The sequence below is a fragment of the Ambystoma mexicanum genome, chromosome 6p (genome assembly GCF_040938575.1).
Source record: "Ambystoma mexicanum isolate Mex_15411 chromosome 6p, UKY_AmexF1_1, whole genome shotgun sequence".
In the NCBI taxonomy this organism is placed as follows: domain Eukaryota; kingdom Metazoa; phylum Chordata; class Amphibia; order Caudata; family Ambystomatidae; genus Ambystoma; species Ambystoma mexicanum.
The window spans coordinates 1,463,535,662-1,463,548,385 of record NC_090935.1 but is presented as its reverse complement, the minus strand read 5'-3'; the positions used below and the strand labels follow the sequence as shown (position 1 = coordinate 1,463,548,385).

The following is a 12,724-nucleotide window of genomic DNA, read 5'->3' as shown; positions in this document are numbered from 1 at the left end:
TCCCTGCCACACTCGGGATTCGGCGGTCTAGCAGGAGTGGACACCACAACTGAAGACCAGCTGATGGAGGATGTGCAGGCATCATCGGACAGGGCACATGGACAGCAGCAGCAGCAGCAGGAGCAGGCTCTAGGTGGGAGCAATGATGGCTCGGGCCATCGACATCAGGGGGGCAGGCATCGGCCAGAGGGCAGGAGGACCCTGGAATGGGTGTGTCTTCCGTGTGGCTGCGGTTGGGCCAGCGTATAGGTGCGGAGCGGCGGCGGGCGGAAGAGGCGCAGTCACCATGGTCAGGGCGGAGTTCTCCATGCGTCGGGTGTTGAGGCGGGCAGAGTGCCTCGAGGCAACTCGCAGGGAGTTGGAACAGGCTATGAGTGCCTCCATGCGAGACCTCGGGGCCAGGACAGAGGCCCGCCTCCAGCAAATAGACATGGAGTTCGATGATGCCCTGGCGGAAAACATCAGTGAGTGAGCCGCAGGACTTGCCTGCCGCCATGGTAAATAATTTATAGTGTTAGGTTTCCTTTTCTTTTTTTTTTATTTTGGGGCTTTTGGACTAGTCCCCAAACTTTTGTATATAGTTTTTTTGTTAGGTAGGTTATTAGATAGGTTTCATTTATTTCGATGGGCTCATGGACCGTTGAAAATTGGATTGTACATAGTTGGACGTTGGATTTATTTGGACATTTTAATTTCATTTCACCATGGATCAATGGATTTACCTTGTTGCGTTTCATTTGGATTTGGTTTGGTGGACAGAGAGTTTTGGCCATTTTTCTTTTGGATTACTTGGGATTTTTTGAGGATTTTTTTTTTTATTTGGACATGCATTCCATTTCATGATTGCCATTTTTTTATGCTTTAATTACTTTAAATTGATGTTCATGTTAATACATTTTGATGTTCTACTTCAATGTGTGGGATTCGCTCATTGGGTTCATGCATGTCGACATGTGAGTTTACTCAATCAATGGCAACCTGTGTGTGTGTGTTTGTGTGTGTGTGTGTGTGTGTGTGTGTGTGTGTGTGTGTGTGTGTGTGTGACGGACATGTGTTGATGTACATAGTTGACATTTGGTTTGTGTCATGAGATGGGCATGTCACTGCTGGGTGGGTGAGTGGGTGGGGGTGCAGGGGGACATGAGTGGGGGCCTGCTGGCAGGTGCCCCTCACTGCTGGGGGGTGGGGGTGCTGGGGGACATGAGTGTGACATGAGTGGGGGCCTGCTGGCAGGTGCCCCTCACTCCTGGGGGGTGGGGGTGCTGGGGGACATGAGTGGGGGCCTGATGGCAGGTGCCCCTCACTGCTGGGGGGTGGGGGTGCAGGGGGTGCTGGGGGACATGAGTGGGACATGCGTGGAGGCCTGCTGGCAGGTGCCCCTCACTGCTGGAAGGTGGTGGTGCTGGGGGACATGGTTGGGACATGAGTGGGGGTCTGCTGGAAGGTGCCCCTCACTGCTGGGGGGTGGGGGTGCTGGGGGACATGAGTGGGGTCCTTCTGGCAGGTGCCTCTCACTGCTGGGGGGTGGGGGTGCAGGGGGACATGAGTGGGGGCCTACTGGCAGGTGCCCTCACTGCTGGGGGTTGGTGGTGCTGGGGGACTTGAGTGGGACATGAGTGGGGGCCTGCTGGCAGGTGCCCCTCACTGCTGGGGGGTGGGGGTGCTGAGGTATATGAGTGGGGGCCTGCTAGCAGGTGCCCCTCACTGCTGGGGGGTGGGGGTGCAGGGGGACATGAGTGGGGGCCTGCTGGCAGGTGGCCCTCACTGCTGGAGGGTGGGGGTGCAGGGGGACATGAGTGGGAGCCTGCTGGCAGGTGCCCCTCACTTCTGGGGGGTGGGGCTGCAGGGGGACATGAGTGGGGGCCTGCTGGCAGGTGCCCCTCACTGCTGGGGGGTGGGGGTGCTGGGGACATGAATGGGGGCCTGCTGGCAGGTGCCCCTCACTGCTGGGGGGTGGGGGTGCTGGGGGACATGAGTGGGGGCCTGCTGACAGGTGCCCCTCACTGCTGGGGGTGGGGGTGCAGGGGGACATGAGTGGGGGCCTGCTGGCAGGTGCCCCTCACTGCTGGGGGGTGGGGGTGCTGGGGGACATGAGTTGGTGATCACTAGTGCAAGATGACATGTGGCCTGGCTGGGGGCATGCCCATGGTGGATGGACTGCCTGCGGGACATGACCAGGGGTGCTGGGTAGTCCCCTGTGGTGTGGGTTGCCTGCATGGTCCGTGGAAGGGGTAGAGGGCACACCTGTGAGAACCCACACTGCCAATTGACGTGTGGGACTCCCCGCGCACCCACCTGGATACAGGTACCCCGCTCTGACAGCGAAAGCACGTGTGGAACTTCCCCGTACCGCGTTATACACGTACCCCGCTCGCACAGGCCCAATCGCGTGTGAAACTTCCCGCTCACCCCAGTAATCCATGTAGCCCGCATGCACAGGGCCTGCCATGTGTGAAACTTCCCGCGCACCCCCCAAATCCACGTACCCCGCACGCACAGGGCGAATCGCGTGTGAAAATTCCTGCGCACCCCAGTAATCCACGTACCCCGCTCGCACAGGCCCAATCGCATGTGAAACTTCCCGCGCACCCCAGTTATCCACGTAGCCCGCACGGACAGGGCCTGTCGCGTGTGAAACTTCCCACACACCCCCCAAATCCACGTACCCCGCATGCACAGGCCCAATCACGTGTGAAACTTCCCACGCACCCCAGTAATCCACGTAGCCCGCACGCACAGGGCCTGCCGCTTGTGAAACTTCCAGCACACCCCCCAAATCCACGTACCCCGCATGCACAGGGCCAATCGCGTGTGAAACTTCCCGCGCACCCCAGTAATACACGTACCCCACTCGCACTGGGCCAATCGTGTGTGAAACTTCACGCAAACCCCAGTAATACACGTACCCCATTCGCACAGGCCCAATCGCGTGTGAGACTACCCGCGCAGCGGGGTACGTGTATTCAGAGGGGTGCGCGGGGAGTTTTACAGGCGTTTTCATGGTTGTGAGCCTGTGCGCCATGTACAGGATTTGTGCGCTGTACATGGTGCACGGGGAGGGGTTAGGGGCGTAACTGGCGCTGCTGCAGGGTCGCTGCGCCACGGCTGGTTTTGGATGTTAAAATCCATGAATACGCTGTGCGTGGAAATGGATTTTAGCGCACCCGGCTGGCACAGAAAGTTGCACGCGCACACTGTGCGCCAGCCGCGTGCGCCACTTGCGCGCAGAATTCTATGAATTAGCCCATTAATCTGCTCCTGAAACACGTTGTAGCCACTTTTCCTGGTAACTCCCTGGAAGAACCCACAGGCTCCAAGAACATACAGTCCCCATGTTAAATCCCATTGGTATATCCAGTGCCTTCTCAAAACGGACAGCACTATCTGGCCATTGGGCACATTGGATGCTAGGTAAATCCAAATGTAAATACATATTCTGCCAACGAAGAATATTGTTGTGCGAAGACAAATAGAGTTATAGCCAATCCTGATCTCACTGATTTTATGTCACCAAACTTGCCTTGTGCTTATCGGCTGATCAGATGAAACACACAATTAGTCTAGATATCCAGACTTTACAACTGATAGCAAATGGTGTCAGTCCTACACAGGAAAGAAACCATTGGTAAGCCACAAGGGAGACTTCTCCACCTCACCCACATGTGGAGAGGCCGGTTTCTGAAGAATAAGCTGAAGGCATAAAAGGAAGGGGAAAGTCCGGAGGAGGCAGGACATGGGAGAAGGTAAGGTCGCAAGGAAGCTGTAACTTAATAAAATCAATGTCTCCATTAATGCTTGGTGACTAGTGACTCCTCTGGGATCTGAGGCCTCTTTGAATTGCTGCAAACGAGGAGGGGCACTTCTCCTGGGAGACGTCCCCATTGAATTCTAACAGGGGGCGTTGAACTGCCTTCCAGAATGTGCCTATAAATGGAATGGGAAACCCACACTCTGGTAATACTTGTTGGAGCTGTCGACAGTGCAGGTTCACCTTTCATAGGAGGGAAGACAGCTTATCCAAGGAGGGAGAAGAAGCCCTTGCATTACCATCCCCAAGAAACAGAAGGGAAATCACTGGGACAACTTGGACTTTTCCTTGACTGTGGACCCCTTTACCAGGACACTTGTGCACCGAGAGTGGTGAAAGTGCCAGTGGATTCTCAGCATACTTGCCCTGTGGAGTAAAGGCAAATGAGAGCTCCAGCTCCAAAGGTTTTATTTACAGACATCCAGCACGCATGAATGTCCTGTCCTAAGGCATTCCTTTGGACACTGTTGTTGCTCAGACTTTCAAAAGAAGAATGTGAGCCTGTTACGAGACAGCAAGCCACTTCTGAACTTCTGATCATGCTCCCCAATACTTCATACACCTGACTGCTGTATGTGTCCAAAACCCCGCTTTGCTTTTGAAGCGAGCCCGGAGAGCCATCCGAGATACCCTGCTAGAAGCCCCTCCTTTGGTCAAGTCTTTTAAAGAGCCTCACCGCATTGAAATGCTGTGACCAAATCTTTCGTTTCTGTCACTTAACCATGACTCAAACATATAAAGAAGCACCAAGAAGACCTGCCAGTGCAGTCAAGGCTTCTAAGGAGACAAAGGTAGCGAACTGGCGGACTAGGTGCCCTTTCACAGGCCTTCTAAATGCCCTGACGACCTGGCCTTTACCCACCCTAGCCAAGGCAGGAAAAGTAACCAATCTGTGTGTTTTCCTTTTTACTTCATTTACATTTTTGTTCTCCATGCTTCAATTTGATTCCCTCTATGTGCAGCTCGTATACATGTTTATTTTCCTTATATGGGTGACATTTTGATTATTGTTTGTATTCAAGCAAAGGACAGGTTTATAAAGCCCTGCTTGCACATTACTTTACTGAACACACACAGCATTGCTGACTGAAAGCTTTTGCTGATGACACACATCTCTGGAGAGCATAGCCTGCCTATAGCTCATTTTACAAATATGAATCCACAGGTGGACTGCTGTTAACTTTGAGCTGTTTTACATTTATGACTGAAACACCTCTGATCTGGGTTGGGATAGAGATTTGGGCATAGCAGATTGTGGCCTTTGCTCCCCCTGTGCTTCTTCTGGACAGAATGGGATTTCATCACAGTCTGAACGAATGAATGAATTAACCTTCCGCTAATCCACTTGCTGGTTGGAGTTGGACCCCGTACAGTGGCTGCGTTCTGTGTATGTACACATCTATTGTGGCGGATTAGGGGGGTTTACAGTGCAGACATTTTGTGCACAAGCATTTGACTTTTGATCCTTTAAGATCAAAATATTGTACTGCCTGTTACTTGGACACTTTCTAAATTACACGGAAATAATCATAGTTTACAGTGGGACACTGAATACATTTTATTGAGAATATAAAATAAGAAAAGACTCCCACATATATATCGCAAAGGTATCCCCCTCCACTCCCGCGGCAACTCTACTTTCTCATCCCATTGGTATCAAGTTTAGAAAGTCCTTGGGATGTGGCTAGTTAGCCATGTGAAAGGTTGCTCCGGTGGAAGCTCCTTCGTGATCCGGCAATATTAATACAACTATGGCAGATTCCTCGGAACACACAACATGAAAAATCAGTGTGTTTATGGTGAACATCACAGGACCACAGTGTCGAAGTTGGGTAACGCTGGAGGACCTGACGAACGAGAATGCACCCTCCAAAATCTGCACCGGTGTGCCGGGGACAAAGGCAAGATGGCGGTAGAATTGAGGGACAACTTGCCCCATGCGGTCCACGGCGGAAGGACCTCCGTGCAACCAGAGCAGATTGTCCATGGGACAAGGGAGCAGACCGCCAGCAATCGCAGCGGTACAATTGTATGAATGGTGGTGACGGCGCAGAGTCGGAATACTGGAGCCAGTGGTCTCGAGTAGGTGGAAAGTAGACCATCCACTGCACAGAAAATAGGAAAGCGCTGATGGGTAGGATGCTGTGCCCAGGGGCTGTCGAGTGCCCAAAGTAACGGCGGTGCAACCTCACGGAGAACAGAGCTGGTAGAATGAATCAACTGGGGGCGTGTCTGCCTCCCCACTAAGCGATCCGCTGCAGCAGAAAACAACTCACCCATAAGCTGCCCAAAGCGTAGCCACATGAGTACAGACATCGCTGTCAGAGTGGGCAGGAGTGAAAAGCACACTATATGGTGCCATCGCAGTGCCATCAACGCTGCACCTAACATTTTTCAATGGAGACCCAGCGGGCTTTGACAACCTGTGGAACCTCCCTTTGGTCCATCATACTTGCTGCATGACCTAGTATAGGAGGATCTTTTGTGTCCCGGGCTCTGCAGCCCATAAAACGGCAGGAAGGCTGTTATTGTGAGCTGAATAGGAGCCGGACTAAAAATGGAGAACAGACACACCAAGGAGGCTGGTTTAAGGCATAATCCTGCATTGTAAGACACGGCTGCTCTCCACATAGGCCCATGAGAGTCAACACCAGACTAGATTAATGCAAGTACAACGGCAAGACATTGAGGCACAAACCTGTCTCCTGTAGCATGCATGCCAAGAGACAGAGAGACCAACAAGTGTATCAACCAGCATCCCTTCAACAGGGACATAGTGGATGCCCAGGGCACTTGAACCACCACTCGCCCCAACCCCTCATGTAGAACACTGTGTGGGGTACAATAGTGTGGCAGAACAAAGGAAACTGGTCTAGACAAGGAGGGCAGGTACACAGCCTGTTCGGCGAAGCAGTACACTGCTACATAACAACAGCGGATCAAGGGCGTAAGAGCACAGTGGACGCCACCTGAGAGGCCAGCGTGTGCAACTAGCTACCGCTTAACCACAGGCACAACTGCGTATGCCCTGGCGAGGCCAGTTGAGACCCCACATGAGCGCACTGACCCAGGGAGTACAGATACGCTCCGATAACAGGACTAGGCAGCAGCAGGAGCCCAAATCACTCCGGACACAGCCTAAATTAACAAGAGAAACATTGAGCGGATATTGTCACGGCCAAGGTGTACAAATGACATCTGAAGCTGCAAAAGGCAAAGCGAAGCAGCCTACGTTAGACACGTTCATGAAACCCACTAATACAAGCGTCATGATCACGCCACCAGGCCCGGAACAACAGGGTCAGCCAGGACGGACAGGAGATCAGCAGTTCCTGGCAGCCATCGCAGCCCTAAAGATTACGCTGGAGACCACGATGGATGCCATCAGCATTGATGTTAATCTACTGCACCACGATGTCAGATTCCTAGCCGAACGTACAGGGGCACTATAACAACAAGTCACAAAGTACACTGTATGCTTGCAAGACACCACAGCGAATATCTCATGACTGAAACAACAAATGAAGAACTTGAAGGACAGGGTGGAGGATGCAGAGGGTCTGGCACGCAGGAATAATGTCCGAATCATTGGCCTTCCCGAGGGTGAGGAAGGGACAAACCCTACAGAGTTAGTTGAAAACATATTCCTACAGGAAATTTGCACTGGTTCACTATCCCAAAGCTTCAAGTAGAATGAGCACGTAGATCGCTGTTCAGGAAACCACCACCGGGAGCCCTCCGAGACCAATCATAGCCCGCATTCTGAACTAGAAGGACAGAGAGAAGATCCTAGAATACTTCAGGAAGGCTTGCATGTTAAGGAGACGGTCTGCGGCAATCACAGCATATCCTAACTACACCTTACTGGTACAGAAACAAAGGCTACATTTCACCTCAGTGAAAAAGAGACTTTGCAACGCCAATGTGAAATACTTGTTGCTGTATCCGGCGAAATTGAAGATTATATGAAATGGCAGAGCGGCCTTCTTTGAGACTTCGGAGGAGGCGCACAAATGGCTGGACATGGAAAACTTTCCAAAAGAGCTGGAGGAGGAAGCCATGGGCACGACACAGCCGTGAACGAGTATATTGAATACTAGACAAGAACACGCACAAACTGACCTAAGCGGAACATTAAGCAAATACTTTATAAGGAACTTCTGTGTAACACTATCGACAATCCGCAGGAAGGACGAAGGAGCAACGACAAAGCCTCTCAGAAGAGTACATTGCGAGAGCAGCCTACACCCAAGTTAGTTGTTAGTTAATGGATACTAGTTGTTATGTATCCTCCCACTGCATTGCAGTCGCCAGAGTCAAGACAACCGGGATTGAAACGAGAAGCAGGTATGCCTGAGCACAAGGTACAGAGCTGGGCAATTGTTGGGGTGGGGGGAGGGAGTTGGGGGGTGTAGTTGGTATTCAGCCTATGATGCCATGGATATATATGAGCGGCCTGTGCAGACATCACACACATTCAGAAACTGCTCCTCAGGTATAGGGAGAAGTGAGCTGGGTTTAGCAGGGAATGTTTAATATCGGGAGCTGAATTGGAGTAGCCTTCACCCTGCAGTGGTAGTCTTCAGCAAGATAAGCAAAGGGAGTGGACATAGTTGTGCCTTTGAGAGAATCTAAGCATATAAGCAATTTTATAAGATGTGGAAACCTATGGCATATAAGGCGTTCTAAGGCATTCCAGTGTTCCTTCCCCAGCTTTGGTCTCTGAACCTAGCATCGGATATTCTACAACAATAGAGCACGCTCCTTTCTCATGTCACCGTGGAAGTACTGAAAGCAGACACCAGACACCAGACATCTTTTGGTCCAAAGGACTAGATCTCCACAAGCACAGGAAAGAATCTACTCTCTTAAGAAATCACTGCTCACTGACTGAGTGAATATGTTGCATAGCATTATGCAAAATCCCCCCTGTGCCTATCTGCAAACAGAAGGAAATCAGGCAAGCCTTCTAATTCAACCAGGGTATGACTAAAGTGAATCAATTGATAATTCAATCGTTTGTGGGGTGGGGGATTCAAACACTGCTTTGTCTACTTTGTGTTGCTACCCTGGTTGGTCTAATTTCTCCATGCCAGAGTGCCAGCTACGAAATATGGGAAGTGTCTCACTCCAGTGACCCCCCAGCTGACTTACCACCTGCAAAATCCTTGCACCCATTCAAAATTGCTATTTCTAATATTTTGGCTTAGCTGGCTATTTTTCTCAAATTGAAGTTCTAGCCATTCTCCTTCTGCTTATATGCATATTGAAGTCAACACAAATATATTTAATACTAAACGAATCCTATGTGACAAACCGCTCCCAGATCTAATACAACTTATGTGTATGCCTTTTGCTATGGGAGGCCCTCATAAAAGCTGAGTAGAAGCATAATGAATGAACAAATGCTCAGAGTATGTTCAATAAAAGGGAGTTATGATACAGATGTATTTCCTACATGAACCTCAATACCAAATATTGCACTTATCTCTATCCAGGAAAAAAAGGTGTGAAAACGACCTAAGCTTTATGCCGTTTCTCCTTAAAGAATGTAGACAGTACAGGAGCAAAGAGCTCATCGGTAACACTAATTACTGGCCCTCACATTGTATTCTAGGATTTTTCCTTCCGTATTCAGTCTCCAGAAGTAAATGCTCTCATCTGAAGATACAGCTACCCCGAGTTACTAACATGTTGGTTGAAATTGGAGATTGGATGGTTGTTTGTGTGATTATTATAGAAATGGTCTGCACACTTCAACAGAAACAAGGGCCCTTTGAATAACAAACCCATAAACATGTTGCTATATACAGTAGTTAGCGGATCCCAATCTCAATATCGCATGGAACACTAACTTACTCCAGAGAAGCCCCTGAAATTTCAGAATGTGTCAAGATAGCTCTCCCCAGTAGATTATCATGAAACATCTGCTGTTCCCTTTCTGTTAATAAACTGGAGCAACTTAATTGTAGATCTTGCTAGACACATGGTTTTCCTGCCTTCGCAGGTCTTCCATGACATCGCCTACAAAGCGAAGAACCGTGAAGATCTGATCGCTGGAATCGATGAGTTCCTGGATGAGGTGATTGTCCTTCCTCCAGGGGAATGGGACCCCACCATCAGAATAGAACCGCCAAAGTCCCTCCCATCGTCAGATAAAAGGTAACCGGCTAATAAGCAAGAAGGGGCTGCCCTCCAGCTGCTCTATGTATGCCTCATATTTTCTCATTTTGATTGGTATCAGTGATTCTGGAACGTACAGCAAAGTGAAAAGGTAATTCACTATGGTGTTTATGAAAAGAAGGTTGCATTTTTAGATCAGATGAAAGATCTGACTGTACGTTTCTTGACATTTACAGTATGTTGAACCTCTCCTGACACCACAGGTTTCTCTTTAATTACTTTGAAAATGAATGATCATATACCGAGGAATATTTGGGTGCCTTTGAAAAAGATATTGTCATAACTGCTTTATGCTGAGCCCACATGACCCCATTTTTGTTCCTATCTTTCCACAATAACTTAGCCCCTCCCCCAAAGAGTGCTATTCACATAAAACTGAAGCTTACTTTTGTGATCCATGAATCATCTGCTATCTTAATGTAAGGGCCAACACCGTTTTCCTATCCCTTCAAACCCACCTGTAGAGTGCTGTGTTGGCCTGTTGCCCATCTTTTACAAGACTCCTGCCATGCCCGTTCTGTCGTGCCTATTATTTTCCAGGAATGAGTTAATGAACATATACAATCACACTGCACCAAACACTCTTAAGTTTGTGTGCACAGTTGCATAGATTTTTTATTAGTCCATCCAAAATCAGCCTGACGCGTGTTTCGAGCCTAAGCTCTTCCTCTGAGGCTGAAGAGATTCGTCCCATACAATTAGAAAATTGGAACACATTTACAAAGATGAACCAATATAAGTTTGAACGGGCGTGAAACACCAAGGCTGCACAAATGGTGTCAACAATCAAAATGCAGATAGTCAAATGACCAAGTGTTAATATACAAACCATACGAGATGAATGAAGAATCATGATAAAGAAAAAAAAGGAAACAAATCACATAAAAACACAATTAGTGAATGCTAATTATTGTATTGATGAAATGCAAAAAACAGTCACTTGTGCAGTGGGTCGCATCATCTATGCCATTTAAGAGGGGATTACCTTGCATTGTTCGTAATTTCACTATGTCCACAAAATAAAATGAAGCCAAAAGACATTTTTAATGAAATATGAACAATTAATATTCTCACTTACTGAGATGCGTATAACACAAACTCCATATTGCCACTTACCATTAAGCGTATTGTCTTAATAGTCAATTCAATTCAAATAAACTGGATATATTACCCCATCTCCATAAGGTGAAAATTGTTAATAAAATGTGTATTGTGAAATCACCCGTAGTCAAACGCCAAATAAATACCTTAGTAATTTATCGCTAATGTGCCTCACCGATTATAATTGCTGTGTTCTGATTGAACAATCCAACATAGCTAAATTAATCCAGTTACACGTTTATAATTTTGTTCAAAAGGGTGCCACATCACGATAAGGGGGTCAAATAAATTGATCTGAAAAGAAAAAAAGGGAAAAGAAGAGAAATAAAAGAGCCAACACAATTGTTTTAGTGCGTATTTCTACTCACGCACTCCAATCTGCTTAGATTCATCCAAACGCGGAAGGGTCAAACAACAGTAATAGAATGCGTTTAATTTAAAGCACGGACCCTCCAATCTGCTTCAATTAATTCACTAATAACCCCCCCCCAAGAAATGCACAATGTGCGTATTGCATGTGTGTTGATACAAGGACCCTTCAATCAATCCTAATTAACAAAATAATCACCCCCCAGGGACGATGACAAAGTCTACAGTGCTACCGCTTACTTCGCCTTTCGGTATCCGTCTGAATTTAACAGGGTTGCGCTTCCACGTACAACCTAACTTGATACATGTGATGTTTTCTGGCTGCTACGGCACCGTCAACTAGACCAGACACCAACTTCCAGTGTCTACACCATCTTGGATGTGTGTGACACTGCTGTTCCTCAGGGTAATAGTCCACTCACCTGCTCCCATAACCCATGCTGGCCGATATATGCAAGTTTCAATTTACAAAGCCGTAATAACTTTAGGCACATATTGCTGCCATGTATTCATGCACTTACTGCTTGTGTCAGGAATTGCCAATTAATACACATACCGCTGTATAAGTGTATTTAATTCTTGGTAACAGTGCCCTCAGCACTGCATGCGTGCAACGCTGTAGATATATATTAGTTGTAACCGTGCTCAATTAAATAATTAAATTAGACGCATATGCCCATGAAAAACCTAAATTATAGCCTTGTAATACCAGTGTAACTATGTACATAGACCCAATAACATAATCTAACTCCTTCCAAAAAGCATGAAAAGGCTGTATCAGTCTACAGTTGATTTCATTGCACTTCTCTTGGTCGTGAGAAAAAATAACAAGTGCATACTGATGTGACTCCAGCGGCACAAATGGCTATTATGCAAATTCATGAATATTAACAAACCATGGATGTTACCCTATGTCATGCGTCCGAATAAATGAACTATTCCAGTAAACTTAAACCACGTGTACAGAAAACAAAGCGTGCATTGTATTTAACCCAAATGACTTTAAAACTTCGCAAACACATGTATACATGAAAATCAATGTGACAATATGTCATCTAGTAAGTTGTCAAGCCTATTATGCAAGTGGCTATTATACAAACACATAAGATATGTCACGTGTCCGGATGATTAACAATTCCAAGAGACTAGAACAATTTATGCAAAAAACAGAACTTACATTGTATTTAACCCAAATAACTTTGGGAATTCGCAAACACATGTATACATTGGGATCAATGTGACGATATGTCAACTTATCACTTT

General features: G+C 47.7%; 1 protein-coding gene across 7 annotated transcripts in view; it reads left to right on the top strand.

Moving 5' to 3' along the window:
- The window catches only part of SLC4A4 (solute carrier family 4 member 4), a 1,258,962-nt gene that overhangs the window by 954,671 nt on the left and 291,567 nt on the right, over positions 1–12,724 (top strand). For all 7 annotated transcript variants that reach the window (XM_069626273.1, XM_069626270.1, XM_069626272.1 and 4 more), the window contains one exon: positions 9,816–9,970. In XM_069626273.1, the coding sequence (XP_069482374.1) occupies positions 9,816–9,970 (155 nt within the window). The remainder of the gene's footprint in view (positions 1–9,815; positions 9,971–12,724) is intronic.